This window comes from Lasioglossum baleicum, chromosome 1, assembly GCF_051020765.1.
Source record: "Lasioglossum baleicum chromosome 1, iyLasBale1, whole genome shotgun sequence".
Taxonomy (NCBI): Eukaryota; Metazoa; Arthropoda; class Insecta; order Hymenoptera; family Halictidae; genus Lasioglossum; species Lasioglossum baleicum.
Genome location: NC_134929.1, coordinates 11,327,461 through 11,347,219, shown reverse-complemented (window position 1 = coordinate 11,347,219; position 19,759 = coordinate 11,327,461). Strand labels below are relative to the sequence as shown.

The window sequence follows — 19,759 nt, the reverse complement described above, 5'->3', positions numbered from 1 at the left end:
TCAGAAGAATTTCCGAATATATCATGTTCAATTGATTTGAACTAGCTGAAGCAGAAGTGCGACGCAGCAAAGTTATTCTTCCGCGAGAAAGATTTGTGGTGGGGTGAATCAGCGAGCGCCGATCTTTGGACGTCAGAGTTCGTGTCTTGCGAAACCGAGAGTACGATTTTATCAATGATCGACTAATGAAACTGAGATACTAGTCCCGGCATCAGTTCCCTTGTAAATCAACGCGAGCAGGTTGCGCGTCGGTGCGTTAATCAGCGCCGCAGGAAACGGATTTTGTAACTTTTCGAGACAGGTGTTCTCCGCGGGTTGCGTCAGCCCGCAACAATTTGTCTCGGCCGCGTGTATCCGTGTAGGTACGCCGCTCTCCGTTCTTGTAATATCGAGACACCGATGGAAAAAGTTACAGCCTCTCGTGCCTCCAGGGCCTTCCCATTCTGCTCGGCGTTCGCCGATCGTCGGTCATATACACGATTGCCGCAATCCGAACAAAAATCATGCTCCACGATTTTCGGATCATCGACAACAAAAACATCTATCCTTTTCCCTCTCTGGGAATTCCCCTGGCGATCGTTCGTTTCGTCAATCTCGCAAAAATGTAATGATTTGTTGTGTAAAGACATAAACGTGCAACGATTGCGCGTGCTACGCTCGGAAATGTTGTGTATACATAGAGATCGTTTGTATTCTAGAGGATCCTCTGGCGAAGAATTCATTTATAGAGGCTAGCGAAGCAGCGCTGGAGACTTGAACGCCATCGGTCGGACGGTGGCGTCTTTACCATGCGTTCAAGTCTCCGGAGTCGCGTAAGCGCTGACGTTCGCGATCTAGCTGGAATTGAATTTATCACAGCAGAAATCTGTAATTGTCAAGAAGAAGTCACATAACTTTCACTTTCGAAATATTAACATTTCAAGTTTTGATCCCTAATGCTTAAATTGCATTATTTTTTTGAGCCTTTCAAATTTGTTTCCGTGACTTTTATTCTGGTAAATATGCAAATCCTGCACTATTGGCAAATAAGTTCGTTTGGTTTTCTCGAGTGGAATAAATCACAAAAACCGAACGAACTTATTTGCCAACCCAATACAAAGCTCAATCGACGCATAGACTCGAATTTCTTGAAATTGCGACATGTGGCGTTTTTCTTTACAACCGCAGAAATGCCTCTCGGCTTTGACGGTTATAAATATCAATTTGCAATCGAGGAAGCTTGTTAAACGATTGACATACAATATTGTGTTTATTTTTGCCGATTCTTCGCTTTTCGTTATCAAAGTCCCGTCGTGTACCTTGAAAATGGTACTCGTGAAAGTTTCTTAGAGGCCGTAAATTAGGGATTTACAGAATACATCGATGTAGCAAGATGTTTGAGAGCATTACGAGCATTATCGATCGTGGCAGAGCCGTCGAACGATCCGCGGAGAGTGCGATTGCGTTTTCACACGGAAATATGAGAAATCTGAAAGAAGCGGGGTCCACGTCTCGCTCTCGGGCACCGTTCCAGGTACCACGAGTTTATCTCGATTGTTATCGTGGAGTCGCGTTAATCACGGGCAATGGTGGATGTTGCGGGGTCACGAGAGGCCCGGCGATCACGATACCGAGGCATATTTCGCATAGAAGGCGTAAACAGTCCGTCGAGAAATAGCGCGGACGCTCGGAGTCGCGGAGGTCGATGCTTCGAGCGGGACTAACGGTAGAATATACGTTTAAGTACGCTTCCAGATACACGGCCGGTGCCACGTATAATACCATATCCGTAGGTATTCAGCTATCCCGATAGGCTGATGTATGCATTCGCGGATAGGAGCGTGCGCGGACACGCGAGACGACTTTGCTTGACTCTCTCTATCTCTGTTTCTCTTTTCCTCTCTCTCTCTCTCTGCTTGCTTGGCTCTCCGCTCGAGCTGGAAAAGGCCTCTCGAGCGGAGGCGCGCGAGAATCCTCGCGACCTTTCTCTTCCGTTCACCAGCGGCTCGAACAATTTCCATCGGCGAGCACGTTCCCGCTGACTAATTAAATGATTGATCGTCGGAGCCGGCAAATTGAGCCGCTCATTTGCCAAACCGATTAACTCCGCGAAAAAGTGCCGAGAATTGATGAAACAGTGGTGAGGATAGACATATGAGATACCTACTTTATTCTTCCAAGATGTAAATCGAACGTAGAAATTTCAATATAAATATTTTTTTTGTTTTAATAAAACGTCTAAGCTCGAACGTCTTTTTTCTCCGATTTCCGAGCAGAGGAGACAAAAAACTCGATTTACGAGCACGGTTCGAAGGAATTCTACCTCGAATAGGAAAGAATAAAGCACTATGCTAATCAGCAATAATTCAGCTCGGTCCGGGGCAGGATTATCGGGCGAAAATCCTCTCGGCCGTAACGAATCGCGTTTCTTTTTCTCGGCGCGACCCTTTTTTCCTTGGGACAGATTCTTTGCTCGCGCGACGAGTCCTGCGAGACTCGTCCTCGCTCCTTTTTGTGCGACTGTTTAATATGCGAGGAGGACCGCCGACTCGTCGCGGCGAGCTGAATCGACAACGAGCGCTTCTCCGGCTCGCTGCGCACCCTAGAACCACCCTGAAGCCTTCTACCGTTTCCCGAAGACACCCTTCCCCGTCCCGGAGATTTCCGAGGAATCCCTTTTCAACTAGAAGACCGACTGTCCTCGAGTATTTATTTCGCTGATCTCGACCCCCGATTGGACGATACCGGTGCCCTTTGTGCTCGGAAAACCGAGAGGGGAACGAATCTCGAGGACCTGAAGGGTTCCGAGATGATCCCGCGTTCCTGGGAGACCGTCTTCGATGAAACCTTGTAGCACCGCTCGCGATCGCGCTTGTCTTGTCAGCGTAACTCGGATTCCGCAGGAAACGTCTGCTTCTGTGACAGTAGCTGTGCCTTTCGGGCAGGTCAGGAACTGAGCCCCGTTTCCGCAGTTTTGCACAATACGTTACTTATCGCCGGAATATTATGGAATTCTATTAGACTTTTAAATCGCCGATTGTCCTCGTAACAAAGTGTGAGAAGAAACGCTGGGAACTAGGAGCGCGCAGACGTCGCGAGCCGAGGAAACCGATCGGCAACGAAGGTAATCGATTCACAGAGAATCTTCTGCAAATTTTCTTCGGTTCAATTTTGCGGGCCAAGCAAACTCAAATATTCACACTTTGTTAACCGTTTGCATTCGGAGCTATTCTAATTCGAAAACCAAATTTTTCTTCCGAATTTAAAATATTTCTATTTTATATGTTTTTCTTAATTTTATCAATATAGAACTGATATAATATCTTTAATACTTTCAGTAGTTTATTAAAATTTAAATACGTTTAGTAATTTATTAAATATAAATTTAACGTTGCAAAAAATATTTTGAATAATGAGAGCAAGTGTTGCACCAGAAGGAAGTTCAGACATCATCTTTTGTGTAACGATCTCTAGCGAAATTATTCGATCGCGTCACCAGGGGTGAGTTGTTGTTTCGCGATTGTAATCGCTGTCGCCATGGACCATGGAATTTCGAGAAGATACCAAAAATTGTTGACAACCCAGCCTGCGCTATAAGCACAATATATAAACCGGTTAAATAGAACCGAAGAACACGGTAGAATTACGAATAATGAATCTTTGTTCACTGGAATGCTGTGCGGAGATTTGTAGCCTAGGCTGATCGGAAAAATTGCAACTTACGGAGAGTTGTTGGGGCCGTTGTCTGGTTCCGATCGAAGTAGGCTGACCCACGTGTCCGAAGCGAAATTCCAGGGCCCGTGAAACAACGCGAGACCCAATCGTGACTCGATAACGATTATCGAGCGGCGATCGAGAGCGTACATGCCGCGCGGCGTTCCATGTTCTCGAGCTATTCCTAGGAATGGAACCGACGACGCGGCGCGGTGAAAGTGTGCGAAAACGGGCCCAGAAACGGTGTCGGGGATAAGAATGCCGCTTGTAAAAGTACGTGTCGCTTTAACAATGACGATGGGAAACGGAACGAAAGAAAACGAGAGACCAGGGGGGAAGACAAACCCGCGGCGCGTCGAAAAAACGCCATCGACTTGCGAGGCCGCGGAATCAAATCTTCGACGGCTATTACCCCAGCAAAACCGCCTCCTCCACTACTTCCACTTACAAGGGGGGTTACCCAATCAAACACGCCGATTTTAATGAAATTTTGGTATGATATAGAACTCAAACAAATTTTTGACACGTATTTTTGTATAGCTGCCGACAGTTAAGGGGTTACGCCACCCTAAATGATATCAAAGTTTACGAATTATTTTCTACGAAATTATGAATGTGACAATTATTTTATTGTTACATATGCTTAGGCCATACATTAAAGGACATATTGTGTAAATTTTACAAAAGAATATTTAAAAATGGCTGTACAAATGCGAGGAAAGTGAAAATGAACATTAAATTTTTATCAAAAAAGTCAAACTTTAAACGATTGTTATAAACAATTGGGATGTCGTATCAAAAAAATCCTATACTACACGATAGATGATGTTATTAGAATTATGTGTATCAAATTTTAAGTAAATCGGACGTATAGTTTCCGAGATATTTGTTACACCAGTTGTAAAGATGTAGTTTCGATAAAAACGCAAAAGAAGGAAAAGTGCGACTTGGAAATTGGTAACTTGGTAACTGGTAAATTGGTAAATTGATAACTACGATATTTTTGGGGGCTGTTGCATCTACCATGGCTTAAATTATTCCCTGAACTCTAAATTAGAGGAAAATTAAAAAACAAATCGATTTTTTTTAAATATCAGGGTGGCGTAACCCAAAGTTGGGGTGGAAAATCCATTTTATTGAATATCTCCGAAAGTATTAGGCCTAGACAAAAATTTCAAAATCCAATTTGTGCGTCTTTGAATATGCCAATAATTATGAAAGTGGTCGAAGTGAAAATTGAAAAAAATAAGTTTATCAATTAGTTCACATGACATTATTTTAAACGAAATTAATTCAATGTAATTTTCACGATATCATCAAAAATGAACCGTTAGATATTGCTTGTTACTTCAACATTATATGGTATTCATTTAGTGCTTTTCTTCTTCTTGAAATATCTCGAATCACTTAGACCTTGTTAGATATTAAATGACGATTTGGATACTCTGGATAAAGTATCAGAAAAAAATGGTGCAACATGGTCCGCCGAGTAAAATAATTCATTCCGTTCAGCGACCCGGGTAAACAACATCATAGCCCAATTAGCGAGTCTAAGCACCCTCGGCAATAGATTTTCCACTCCAAATTCACCCTCTTGCAAGTCAAATTCATTTACATTTGCACTTACAATTCATCAACAATTAATTTACATTTGATTTGATTTTTTTTTACATAAACTTACTTAAAAATGCTTTATTTGTACAATATTGAAATTGATTTACAGAGGGCTGATATTGATTTGCGCAAAGGTGTATTTGACTTGCGAAAGGATAAATTTGGAGTACAATTTCGACATTGTACCAGGGATCGTTCTCGATTCGCGAAATCCGCAGAGTTCGATCGCTCGCGCCGAGTGAAAGCGAACGACCGGCTGGGTCGGCGATAAATAAAGAAATATGGAATCTCTCCGATTAGCACGGGGCTGGGTTAGCTCTCCGGTTCATGGAAGAAAAAAAAAACTTTCATCTTGTCGAGAAAGGAGACGTATTTGGTTACGGTGTGTGAAGATCGGCGTAGCGAGACGTGCTCGAGTAGCCGGATAGGTGAGAAAATCGGTGACACATAAGACACGGTAAACCATGCAGGCTCCGAAGCGTAGTGGCTGCTTCCGGTGATTCGGTGATTCATTGGCCGCGAAAGATGCGTTGTGCAGCGAACGGATTCGAGCGGAATCGAGCGGAATCGAGCGCTCGAGCGTGTTCAGTGTTGGTCGCGCGACTCGAGCAACCGGTCGCGCCACGCTTCTGCTTCGGAAACCGCGAACGATCGCGTGGATCCTGTGGATCGTTGCGAGCAAACAGTGTCCAAGGATCTCTACACGATCCCGGAAGATCGATATGTTCGAGAAGCTCGTGGACCTGTTCGCGGACGAGGGCTACGACTCCGATTCGACGCTTGTAGGTAGACGAAAATGATATTTGTAGACTTTAGCACTTGGCACAAACGCGAGTAAGTGAAACATGAGCCGGTATAAAGATTTATCGTCAACTTGTTGAAGCAAGCCTAATTGTTTTTCTTAGATCGTACAACTCCCCGTTGACATTTCTGCGATTGCGTTATAATTTGACGTATCCATTCAAAAATAGAATTGTGGATTCCGAACAGATTTCTTCGCATTACAGAAAGAATCAGAAGTTCGTGCAGCATCGCCAAAGATCTTTCGCGTATCTACAGGGTGTCTCAAAATGACATTTTAAATTGCGCGCCATTTTTTTGTGGCGAACATAGAGTACTAATCTTTGCAGCACAGTGTTGCGAGATGGTGCGTTATGATGATCTTTTCGAATCGTCTCTGCAAAATTTTCACCATTTTTTGTAATGAATTTTCACGAATTCTATGCGTTGCTCGATCGTGTAATTCTCCATGACTAAACCTCAATACTTCCGGATGCCAGTTGTCAAAGATACAAAGAACATAGTACTCTATGCTCGCCACAAAAAAGTGGAGCGCAATTTAAAATGTCAGGTCATTTTAAGACACCTGGATTTGATACGGAAGCTGGAAGAAGCGGTTTTCCATTCGCATTTACACGAAATTAGTGAACGAGTGAATCCGCTTTCGATCTCTTCTTGCCTAAGAGCGAGTTCAGGTCGTTAGTGGCGCGTCCTAAGCTAGGATTACCGATTTGTACGGGTTTATAGATCGAATCTCGACTCGGGGCTCGGTTCGATCGAAAGGAAGAACGCGGTCTCGTTACGAAAGCCCGTGTGGGTGGTTCTACGGACAGCCTGCGTGGCGGCTCACGCGCTCGTTTGCTCGCATTTTAATTGAAAATTTCGAGGCGCACGTCGGAGCGTCCGAGAGCAGCTGCGAAAACGTTGGCGTGTGTGCCGCGTCCACGGGTCGAATCCAAGCCGATATTTCCGTCGATGTCTCAGCGGGTCGCGCGAAATCGGAGCAGATCGCAACGAGCTCTCTCGAAGCCGCAGAAGCTGAGAACGCGTGGGCGTTCGCGTATTGCTTGATAAACAGTAGCGAAACCGGAGCGCCAGATGCGAGAACCACTTTGCGCTTCGTCACACTGGTGCGCACAGTGTGTGTCCCGAGAAGTAGAACCTGGTAATCATTGTCATTTGCAATTTTAATCATTCGCTGACGAGGATTTTCCACGCATCGTACTCGGAGAACTTGACTGTGTGTATCAAAGTCTTGAATAATAGGAGAACTGGAATGCACTGATCTTTTCTTGTGCGCGTGATTGACTACTTTTAAAAACTAATAACTTTTTCAGAATTGTATCAAACGACCTGATTTTTTATAATCAATTGGAAGCATTGGTTTACGAAATGATATGCAATAAAGATTTTCAACAAATTATAATTTACAAGGTTACATGCAAAAATAGAAAAGGCAATTTTTTAAACTTTTCTATTCGGAATCTTCATGAAAATATAATCTATGTTAGTTACACACATGCTGACAATTTCATTGAAATCGATTAACATATACACACGAGCTACAAGCGGTTAAAAATTGTGAAAATCGTAGTTTTACACGACTTTTGATCAGTTTCTGCTTAAAATCCACAGAATCGTACATCTTTCGATGCGTGTCGCTTTTTCCTGCGTCAATCGATTACGATGAAATTTTCAACATGTGTATAAATAACATAGGCCTACAAAACACATATTTTAAATTTTCATGAAACACCCAAATAAAAAAGTTTTAAAACATGCCTTCTTTATTTTGCATGTAACCTTGTAAATTATAATTTTTAAACCAATGCTTCCAATTGATTATAAAAAATCAGGTCGTTTGGTACAATTATAAAAAAGTTTTTAAAAGGTGTACGAATACTTTGTGCACCCACTGTACATCAAATCGTTGAATTTTGTTGAATCGATCCTATTAAATCAGTGTACAGAATGAGCACCTGGGAAGATTGAGTGCATAGAAGGAACATGAAAGTATCTTATGGTCTTTCTTAAAGAAGACCATTAACATTTTTATTAGAGATCCCCCTATCTCACATATATTTAAATACACGTGTATCAACGTATCCGTTTGAAGTTAGGGTTTCGTAGAGGTAATATGCAGTGCTCGAGCACACAGTAGACGATGAATCAATGCGTTCTCGCAGTCGAGCCGCGTAGATCATGCTCCTCGGGTGTCGAATAGTTGCTCGATGAGTCTCTAGCCTCAATGGCATAACTCCCATCGCGGAGTCGTCGATTAGAATCGACGCTGAATCTTATTCCGAGTGAGGATTTTCCGCGGTATCGCTTGCATTAACGATGCTGCGCCCAGTTTCTGTTGTTCTGAAACCGAGAGACGCGTTTGCCAATCGTTTCCTATGCATGCGTCCGCAATAACGCCGGGAGCTATACGTTACTGGTGAGCGAGGCTCATAGGGAACTCTCTCTTCTGTCTTGCGCAAAGCTCATCGATTCTTCTGACGAGTCGATAAAGACAATGTGACGCTTACGCTGTTACGACTATAAGCGGATTAAACTAACTTTATAATGAAAAGATCGTTCGGAGTTTGTCGGTGTTGTTAACGTGAAATTGTTTTGTATGATTGCAGGTCCAGAGGCTGGCCGAATACGAAAGGTACCTGGGCCAGGAAGCGAGGAATCTGGTGGAGAACGGAAGCGGAAGCGTCGGAAGCGGCGCGGTGCTGCAACGCGGCCAACTCGAAGGCGATTTGCATCGCATCCAAGAACTATTCCCTGGAGATAACCTCCGGCTGCACGAGCGAGATGTCCTCACCACGGTACTTGTCTTTTCTACGTCATGCTTGTTTCGCGATCAAACGTTCCATTGTCGAATCTCCTAAAAATCCCTGTCACCGTAAGCTTGCGATTACCAGCAGCCATATGTGCCCATAATTATGAAAGTGGTCTAACAAGGGAGGTTACCCAATCGTAATACGCCGGTTTATAATGGAACTTTTGTATAATATACATCTGAAAAAAATATTTGGCACGTACTTTTTTTTAGCTGCCGACATTTCTGTGGTTTTCAAGAAGAACGCCGCATGTCACATACTTTTACTTTCGAGATATTGCCGTTTAAAGTTTTCATCCCTAATGCTTTGGCTTTTTGGGGTCTTTCGTATTTGTTTTCGTGACTTTTTCTGGTAAATACGTTAATCCTATACTATAAAGCTCTGTTAATGCGTAAAGTCGAATTTTTTGAAATTGTGACATGCGGCGTTTTTCCTTGCAACCACAGATTTGTGTTAGGGGGTGAAAATAGCCCTCAATGATAGTGCTTCTTATTTCAACATTATATGGAATTCATTTAGTGTTAATATCCTATTCCTTTGAATATCTCGGAACAAGAAGTATATCCTTAGATAATTATGGACACATATGTGCATATAGTCTTGGAAAGGAGTCACCCGGATGGAATGCAAGTCCGATCGAACGGACTGAGACGAACTCAACGTGTAACAATGTCAACAAATCAGATTACGAACTGATAGTCTCCTCCTGCCCCTGTACCGCGTGACTTCTTTCCACGAACACGAAGTCCTCTTGGAATTCTTTCCCCAACGTTTCGCAAGAGCATCGCAGCCGCCAGCTCGATCACCATATGCAAGTAATATTTCTGTACGCATCACTTGCGAAAACGTTGGGAAAACAGTTCGGAAAGGATATACCGATTACCACAACGACCGAAAGCCTCGAGAACTGTATCGGGAAATCTGCGCGCGGAAAGATCAGCGTATAATCGCGAGGTTTCCGGTGGAAACGCGTCGACCGTGAGCGAGAAAAGTTCGCGGGAGATGGTTCCGGCGATTCTCACGGGAACAATTTCCCCTCGTCGACCGTGGAAAGTATAGTTATTAATCCGGACACACGCGAGACTCCCTTTCCCACGCGGCTCGTTGGACAAGCGATGAAACTGTCTCCCTTTTTTGCGGAACTAAATTGAGAGGGTTAGTTGCCTTTGATTGGCCTGAAATGCGTCTTCCTTCTACAGTGTGTGCTCTTCATCGTTGGTAGAAAAGTTTTCGAAAGAGAGTCGCTAGCTACTGAATAGCTATTCAAAATTTCAGTGTACATAGAACGATGCGAGATATATGTATTGTTTCTGAGGATTATCTACTGACTCTTTAAAAAAATTTAAAATTGAAATAAAACCGAATTTCTTTATTCAAACGATGAACTTTAATCAATAAGATATTTTCTTATTTATTCTTCTTTGCAAAAGATCATCGAACAACAGGAAAAATATCTTATTCATTAAACTTGATTGCTCGAGTAAGAAAATTGGGCTCTATTTCACCTTAAAATACCGAAATTACTTTCTTGCCAACCCAATACGATCAGATGTGACGTCACGAGGGTTCTGCATAGTGACCTAATCTGAAATCGTATCGCGATTTTGAGTTGGTTCCACGCATTTGATGGAAACTCGGGAGGACTTGTCGGAAACAGTATAATAAAGGATACTTCTGCGAGGCCGGGGCGCATCGGGTTCGTCTCGTTGAACTCTGACTCTGGGTCTCTAATGGCAGTGAATTTCCTCCGGTTCGCTTTCAGTTCCCGCGAGCTGTTTTGCTCGGTCGCGGTTTCGTCGAGCTGCGAGAATCGCAGCCGGTCAACATCAACGACGATTGCACGCGAAAATTTCGAACGGGTTTCCGAGGCGGCGGCGCGGCGCGCGATGCCTCACTGTCGCGTTCACCGGTGAAATAATGCTGTTAAGTCATCCGAAAGTTAATGCGGCTTGGCACGTTGGCGTCCGGTTATTAGCCGCCCGCTGCGAGGATGATAATAATTTATGTCCTAGATCCGAGCATCAAAATTGGTCGTTACTTTGAGGCCCTCGAGCTACACGCGTTGCTCGCGCGCGGCAACCGGCTAGAGAGTGTAGAGAGTCTGAAGATCGGCCGTGCCGCCGATAATTTAATGCTAATCTCCCGTCCGGTGGATCCATGTACCCTGCGCGGCGATAACCTCGTTCCGATTCCCGATAAATCGATTCCGCCCGTGTGATCCTCCGTGTCGCGACTTGATGCTTCTTCTCGTGTCGATGTGCATAGGAACGGGAACCATTCCCGAGTCGCGCAGGATCTGAAACTCGTCGATTCGTTATTCTGTATAAGTTGTAGACATAGCAATTCGAAAAATATTCATTGCAAAAGCTCCGTAAAATTGCTCCGTCATCTTTTAGAAAAGCTCCTTGACAAAAGGGTAGTATTCCTTTCAATATTTATCGAATCGGAGGGTGAGAACACTGAATATTTATCTGAAATGCTTACAAGTTGTTTGCTCAAAGTGGAACGGAGATGTAGAGTGTAGAGATCCTGCAACGAGTCCAGCACGGGTTTGAAAAATCCCAGCGGTCACGTAGCAAATTTGATACGCAGAGCGGCGGAGTGTATACAGCAACATGGAATGCGTGTTTCAGAAAATGAAGAGCCTGATCCGCAAGAGGAGCGGCGGGAACACCGGAAGGCTGACGAGAGTACTGTCGCAGAAGTCGTTGAATGTGTCGAGCAATTCGCCGGCCCCGAAATCCCCGCCAAGGACGTTCCTCCTGGAAACTCCGGTTCAGTTCACCACGGTACGTTCACCGAATAGTTGCCCTGTCGCATCGCGAGGAGAATCTTTTTCCAGGATTACAAAGAATATCGATCGTGTTCGCAGGGCGTGCAGTCTCAGGAGAGACACCTGTTCCTGTTCTCGGACCTGTTGCTCATAGCCAAGGCAAGAAGCGGAGGCAACTTCAAGCTGAAACAGTCCGTGAGGATGAGCGAGTTGTGGCTGACGGCTGGACACATAGAGGACGTGGCCGAGACGAGCAAATCTCAGGAAACCAGCTTCGTTCTTGGCTGGCCCACCACGAACGTCGTCGCCACCTTCATGTAAGTCCTTCACCGATACCTTCCGTGTATCGATATACGTTAATTTTGCCCATTTAGAATTATTAAAAAGAAAAACGAAGAAATTCCAAAGTGAGAATTAGCGATGTCTAGCAATAAATTTGGACGATCGTCGGAACGCGAAAAATTACTACGCAGCTACGAAGATTTTTCAAGTTTCGATGGTCCCTCGCGGCGTGTTAAGCATCTTAGTTTAGCATTCTACGGCTTCTCCGTCCGTAATGGCGGGAATCCGAGGAACGTCCTCGAAATTGGCGATAGCCGATGGTGTTGAACGGTGTTTTCGCGATTGGTTTGCAGGACCGCAGCAGCCAGGGATCTCTGGTGGGGACGGCTGACCGAGCTGGTGCGAGAAGAGAGCATGAAGGAGCCGCCGGATACGAACATTCAAGTCGTGTATCACGACAGCGACACGAGCACGGAATGCGTAAGTGCAATAAACACATGCATGCACACCGTCGTCTCTTATTGTCGGATAGACGCGCGGTCACGCCTTCGCGGGTCCATTCTTGGCACATCAGCGAGACCGTACGGTTCGATCGTGCCGCTTGACCTTCCTGGAGGCATTTTGGTCGCTCTCGAGAGATGCCCCTTTTATATCGTTGACGTCAACGCCGAGTCGATCGCTCCCTCAGAAGAGAGCCGTCTCTATCTCGTGGACTTTATCGGCGCGAGAATACTCTCCCTCCGTTCCTCTTCGTTATCGACCAGCCTCGCGTTTAAGTTTAAATACACGCGAGCTATCATCGGGAGCACGCGTTGCTCGCGTTCCGCTGCGGAAGCTGACCGCGCACTCCTATCTGTTCGTTTCACAAAATAACAAGCATTCGCTTAATCTTCGTCTCGTTGTTCCTCGAAATCTGTGCCATTCGCATCCGTCAAACCAGCATATCACATCCGCGCGTTCTGTCGTGTTGCAGTGTAAGACGATAATGGTGGGATCCGAAATGACTGCGGCGGCCTGCGTAAATCTGGCCACGAGGCTACTGGACCTCCAAGGACCGTTTCAACTTTGGGCAAGGACGTCCGCGGACGAAGCACCATATCCCCTGATCGGCCACGAGAGACCGTTCGCGGTGAAACTGTCGAATCTCAGACACACCCTCTCCGCAGACGAAGGCTTCGACCTGGAGCACTGCAACAAGAGCGGCCACGATACCTGCCACTTCATTCTCAGGCCCGTGCCGAAGTCCCCGGTCAAGAAGAACAAGTCGAAGATCACCGGGCTGCTCAGGAGGTCGCTCTCTCTGAACCCCAGCCTGTTCGGCGTGAACCTGTCCAGGCTGGACGAGAACGGCCTGCCGAAACCGGTGCTGGTCATGCTACAACAGCTGTTCGCCAAGGGCCCGTTTACCCAGGGCATCTTCCGGAAGTCCGCAAACGTCAGGATCGTTCGCGAGCTGCGCGATCAGATCGAAACGACGGGGGACCCGAGCTGTCTCGAAGACGCGCCGATCATCGCGGTTGCGGCCTTGCTCAAGGACTTCCTCAGGTCCTTGCCAGACCCTCTGCTGACCTCTCACCTGTTCCCGCTGTGGATGGACAGCCTCGACACACCAAATCCTATTCAAACTATTAAGAAGTAAGCACCGTTTTCCCATTTACAAGAGGACATGCCTGGACACGTTGATTTTTCAAAGTACACATTTTATCCCCACCTCTGATGAAAAGATACAGTGACCCCCACTAATATTCGGAGACTCCGAAAAAGGCGACAACCTTCTTAATCTTAGACCATACGGTTGGAACTGTTTTGAGAAATTAGAACAATTGGTTTGCTACGCAACGCGACAAAAATTTTTGAAAAAACGTACAAGTTGTTGGAATTGCAGAGAAAATAGTAAAAGTTGTATTTCGCAAATTTTTTATGTGGGCTTATATGGAAAATTTAGAAAACACGTTTTATATAGGTACGTGTCAATTAAACATATTCTGAACATTTCATCAAAATCGGTCGACGTTGCAATGAGCTACAAACGTTTAAAGATGTTAAAAATTGCAGTTTTTCACGATTTTCGGTCGCTAACTGCAATGAATCTAAGGATCCTTCCATCTTTCAATGTCTGTCGATGTCGACAAACTTTCGCAATGCATATGATTGACACAGATCTGTAGTATGGTCCAATATTAAAAAGTTATCAGTTTTTTAAGAGCTTCCGATATTAATGGGAGTTCACTGTGCGTGTGTCAAATATTTGTCAAAGTGTCTGGGTTCAATATGTTGGTTTGTCTTGTCCACCTAGTTTCTAACGCGGTAGCTAATGCGCGTTCCTTTCAGTATTTTAGATAGACTGCCCAAAGCGAATTACACCCTCCTGTCGCACCTGATCTGCGTGCTGCACCACGTGGCAAGAAGATCCAAGCACAATTTGATGTGCGCGAGCAACCTCGGAGTCTGTTGCGGGCCGAGCTTGCTCTGGTCTCCTAATCCCTCGGTGAACCAGAGCAGGGCGATCCCCACGTTGACGGAGATGCTGATTCGACGGTGCGAGGTTCTGTTCGGCGAAGGAGTTACGCAGCTCCTTGGGGAGGAACGTAGCGACAGCGGAGCCGAGGAGAGCACCGATAGCCTTCACTGTGAGTACCTTGGTATATCCTTTGCCGCGAGCCTGAACGTAGAATCACGTTAACCCTAGAACGACCGAGGAAGGAGAAGACGTCCTTATGCCTTCAAGATTGCTACTAAACTACCGAATCGATTACTACTAAATCCGTTGACGATCCACTGAGGAGTTTCTCTCGTTGCAGCAGGTGGGCTTTCCCTGGACAGCCTGGACCTGACGGAACCGCCGCGAAAGGACCACATGTCCCTGTCGCGAGACTCGGGTCTGACCCTATCGGACTGCCAGCTGTTCATTCCGGAGTCGCCGGTGGGCTCCGAGGACTCGGCAGTGAACGCTTCTTCGTCGAGCTTCGACAAGTCTCTGGCAAAAGAGGACAAGTCCGCGAGCAAGAACTCGTACATCCGTGTGTACGGCGGCTGGGAGGAGAGGATAAACGGTTACACGGCGACGAACCATCACTCGTCGAGCGGCGTGGAGCACGATTTCCGGGATGAGAAGAGCAACAACGTCGGCTACCCGAACCCAAACTTCCAGAGGCAGAACTGGCTGAGGGCACAGCTGAAGAGGACCCCACGAATGAAGCTGGACGAGCACGAGCACAGGAAAGAACGATTCGACGAGAAGGACATCTACGGCCGGGAGTTTCTCAGGCAGGACTCGATGAAGGAGAACGTGGAGAACTGCAAGGACATTTACCGGAGCTCGCAGCAGGACATCTGCACCGAGCGAGTCTCCATTCACAATTCGGAGCAGGACCTGACCGTGGAGTCCTCGCTGTCCAGCGGGGACCGATACGAGTACAAGAAGGAACGGTTCAGCGAGTTCAAGAAGGTCAAGTCCGAGGTGTACGTGAACAGAGAGTCGCCGGTCTCGCAGAACGGAAGTTATCACTCGGGCAGCGATCTGTACGAGTTCAAAAAAGTCAAGAGCGAGATCTACGTGAACAAGGAGAGCACCAGGACCGAGAGATACGAGTCCGAGAACAGTATCTACGGGAATAGGGACAGGGACAGGACGAGCGAGATATACGGCTCAAGAGAGAGGAACGATCTGTACTCGTTCAAGCAAGCCGAGGCGATCGATCTGTACGGCGAAGAGGACGAGGAGGAGGAGAGGACGTGGCCGGACACGCCGCCCCCGCTTCCCCCGAGACTCAGGCATCTGCCGCCGGTGCACATGAATCTGGAGGACAGACACAAAGTGGCCGGAAGGTCAAGGTCTCTGCCGCCACCGCCTCCCTACAGACCGCCCCCGCAGCCTCGAGCCTCGGTCACAGGGAGACACCTGGGATACGGGAGATCAGTCGTTGACGATGAGAGCTACGTTTGAGGAGCGACGCCTGCGCGACAAGGTTGTACTCTTTCCACCGAATCGAAAAGTCGCCGGCCGAGAGAGACTCTTCCGTGTTCGTCGCGATCAAATTGTTTCATCGTCGAACTCGGGATTGTATAATAATAATAGCGATCCTCGGGGATACAGCGACCGAAAACTTGCGTTTGAAACTGCGTGCACCGAGTCGAACAATCGCCGGCCGAGAAACTGTTCCGTGTTTATTGCTATACGAGGTACATTCGATCACCGAGTTCAAAATTGTATAATAGCGGTTTTCGAGGATGTGTAAATTCCCGGTTCAGAGGTTGTCGGCAATAAAGCGACTCGAGGGGACCACGAACACACGTAGGCTCGTGTGCGCCTGTGGTCTCGTTACGACTGAAACTAGTCCAAAACTGGAACGCATGATATCCGGGACAAAATAGCGTTTCGTTGTTATTAACATCGTCGTCGTCCGTCGGCGGCGTCGTCGTCGTTGTTGTTGTTGGAAAAACGAACAAATTAGTACGGAGGATCGAGACGTAAACGTTTACGTTCGAACAAAGTCAAAGATTGCGCGCCATCGATCTTCGGCGGTTCTTAGCGATAGACTTTTTTTGACTGTTACACAGTGATTCAGGGTGCTTCCACGAACCTTAACCGATAGGTCTTCTTCCTCTTCTTCTTCTGTTTTTTTTTTCTTTTTAATTAGACATTCATTATAGAGATGTTGTATCCAGGGCCTGAATACTGTTATAATGCGATGTAGAATCTTGAAACAGCTGCGAAGAACCTTTATTCTGCGTAACTGTTACGAAAAACCGAGAGTTCCAACTGTTCAATCTGTAGAGTATCATTTACGATGGCTGACAAAGAAAAATCGATTCTAAAACCGATACAGTTGGTAATTTCGGTTCTTCATATAGCGATAGTTTCTTATGTTCAATATAAAGGTTCTTCGTAAAAGTTTGAAACTATTATTTTCGGAGTCGTTTCAAGTCCTGGTTGTATCGTTAAGTATAGACTGTAGCGGACAAGACTTTTCGTCGAGATGATATTATTCGTAACAATTTTCTTACGTGAGCGAGAATAGTTGTAAAGAAATATAAATATATATATATATATATACATATATACTATATACATACGTGTACATGCCAAGCGATCATTTCGCGCGGAGCAACAAAGAAAGATGCGATACGGTCTCCGCGGATGCTGCCCTGTAGATTTTCGAGAGATAAAGACGTAAACGCACACATGTTATCGTTGAATAGTCTCGCGAGCTAACGATCGTTCATGCGAACTCGTTTCGAACCCAGAAATCGCATCCCTGTACATTCGCGTCTCAATTCTCTCCCCTTTTCCATTTCTGTTATGATTATAACTACCCCACTCCGTCTCCCCCTCTCTTCTAGTACTTTGTAAACGTTAGACCGTATGAATTGCGTATAGAATACTTTTCGAATGCAAAGCGCGATAATCTTAAGGCAATAAGATATACACCAGAAAGTTGTCGAGAATCGGCGATCGGTTCCGTTGCAATCGCGAAGCTGAGAGTTTTTTCGTTCTTTGTACATATCGAGTATAATTTGTAAACTGTAATCTTTTATATCGCTAGAACGTATTACACGATACGCACGCCCTATGCAACGCCCGTAAGGTAAATATGTATACTTCTATCTAAATTATACGACATGCTATGAAAGGTTAAATATATTTCGTATTTTATACAATCGTGTGTTTGTATATCTGTTTCTTTCCAGGATTTCCACACATACGCACTCTCTGTCTCTATAAAATATTCATTTCTCGTATCCCTTCTGTACGTGCGTCGAGTGTCGATTGGATTAATTGTATTCTTGAAAATCGTCGAACGCGATCGTTCGTCGTTTTCTTTTCCCTCGGTTCTCCCGCTTCCGGTCGTGCATAGCCCGAACGCGCGTTTCCTGTTCCGGTAAATTGTTCTCGGAGAAAACGGTGTCTCTCCTCGGCCGTTCGTCGGCAAAAACATGCAACGTAAACCGATTTTGGACTACGAGGAGTTCGCTAGTCTACAATTAGACAAACCTATTATCGCTGAACTGAGAGTACGTGTACCACCTATTCCCGTCTCGTTTCGAGTAACCGACCGATTCATAACCTAACCGAATGCGTCCCTAGAACGAAGAGCAACTGAAACAGCACAGTTTGGACATCAATTTGGAAAAACGGCCGATAGAGAAAGCCAATTATCTATTAACGTAAGTAAACGAAAAGAAAAACTAGTTTGCATTTGAAATTTTCATGTTGAGCGCCGTTTTCCTGGATCCGTGCGAATACGTCGGTAAAACAGCTCCCTCTCGCCTGCTCGGGACGACTTCCGGTTGCTGCGGTCTTCGCAGGACCACGGTCGGTATTCTTGTCGAAATAAACTCTAATATTTCGATCGTACTAGGTGTATAAAAAGTAATGGTCATCTAGGGGTGAATCTACACCTCTGGATCGGTGGACATTTGCAAGAGAAACTTGCTGCAAACTTGTTTATAACAAAGAAAATTGTTGGTAAAGTTGTCTTTCACATCGACACCTTCCACTCGTCCAGAAGAGAAAAAGTTTGAAAGAAACTACATGTCGCAAACAAATAGTTATTGAGATATAAGCTGTTAAAATTTTTGTAGAATTTGATTGTGTGGAGTTATACGTATAGACAAAAGCCTACATCATAAATTTGAAGTTGCAAAATATGAAAGAATACCTTATATCCATTGTTATAAGAATATTAATTCTGTATTATAAAATGTTACCGTACCCCATCGTTCCTCCAGCGGATTAGGCGATATATGTACCTGTAAAGGACGTTATAGCAAGCAAAAAACGCATGCGAATCTTCAACCCCGACAGATCGACAACACATGTGACGGACCTTTGTAAATCACGTCATTGACGACCGAAAACAATGCCAAAAGGAATTTCTTTGACAGTTTCCCCATACTTCTGAGCCTCAACTCCTTCCGACACACCCCCGTCCAATTAACAAACGCAACATTCCCCCACCTATAAATCCTCCCTTAACCATTCACGGAAAACCGAGGTGACAACCGCAGTATTATTTTGACCGTGGTTGGAGTAACCACTTCCCGTTCGCTGCCACGATTTCAGAAAATGTGTTGTTTTGTGCACATATTAAGACGTATTCGCGCAAATGGCAGTATCCTGTTGATCCAACGGAAGAACAGAAGATTCTGAAAATTTGTGAGTACCTGTACTTGACATTAGTATTTTATAACCCAGGATTAATATTCTTATGTATAAAAATGGATATAAGGTATTCTTTCATATTTTTCTACTTCAAATTTATTATCCGAATAGGCAGGGAGACGATCACATGGTATTGATGTAAAAACAAACTTTAACAACAATTGTCTTTGTTATAAACAATTTTGCGACAAGTTTCTTTTACAAATGTTCACCGATCCAGAGGCGTAGATTCACCTCTAGGAATCACAGTGACTCGCTTAAAGTCATCATTCATTAGGTTGGAGGGAAAGTTGCGTCGTATTTTAAATAAGCAGGCATTTTTGCTTGTAAATCAAAAACACATGTTGCTAGTAGTGAGTAATTGGGAAACAGGAACTGATAGGTTATCTGAAAGATGGCAACAAGTTATTACAAATAATAGAAATTATATCATATTTTTATAAATTGATTGATATGTTTTCTTTAAAATACGGGCAGAACTTTCCCTCCAACCTAATAAATCAAAATAACTTTTTCTTTTTGGATTTGATCGAATGATTTAATGTAACGTGTAAAACAACTTTTAAAAATTCAAGCGACAGCTCGATGCCGAGGTGTTCGCATATATCGAGAGATTGC

General features: G+C 45.0%; 1 protein-coding gene across 5 annotated transcripts in view; it reads left to right on the top strand.

The window, feature by feature from the left end:
• The window catches only part of LOC143208836 (rho GTPase-activating protein 20), a 289,326-nt gene extending 271,689 nt beyond the window's left edge, over positions 1-17,637 (top strand). For 4 of the 5 annotated variants that reach the window (XM_076423718.1, XM_076423974.1, XM_076423894.1 and 1 more), the window contains 7 exons: positions 8,718-8,906; positions 11,555-11,710; positions 11,794-12,011; positions 12,330-12,456; positions 12,950-13,611; positions 14,308-14,606; positions 14,778-17,637. In XM_076423718.1, coding sequence (XP_076279833.1) covers positions 8,718-8,906; positions 11,555-11,710; positions 11,794-12,011; positions 12,330-12,456; positions 12,950-13,611; positions 14,308-14,606; positions 14,778-15,922 — 2,796 coding nt within the window. In that variant the 3' untranslated portion in view covers positions 15,923-17,637. The remainder of the gene's footprint in view (positions 1-8,717; positions 8,907-11,554; positions 11,711-11,793; positions 12,012-12,329; positions 12,457-12,949; positions 13,612-14,307; positions 14,607-14,777) is intronic. The other variant, XM_076423806.1, reaches the window with a different exon arrangement.
• The last annotated feature ends 2,122 nt before the right edge of the window (positions 17,638-19,759 follow it).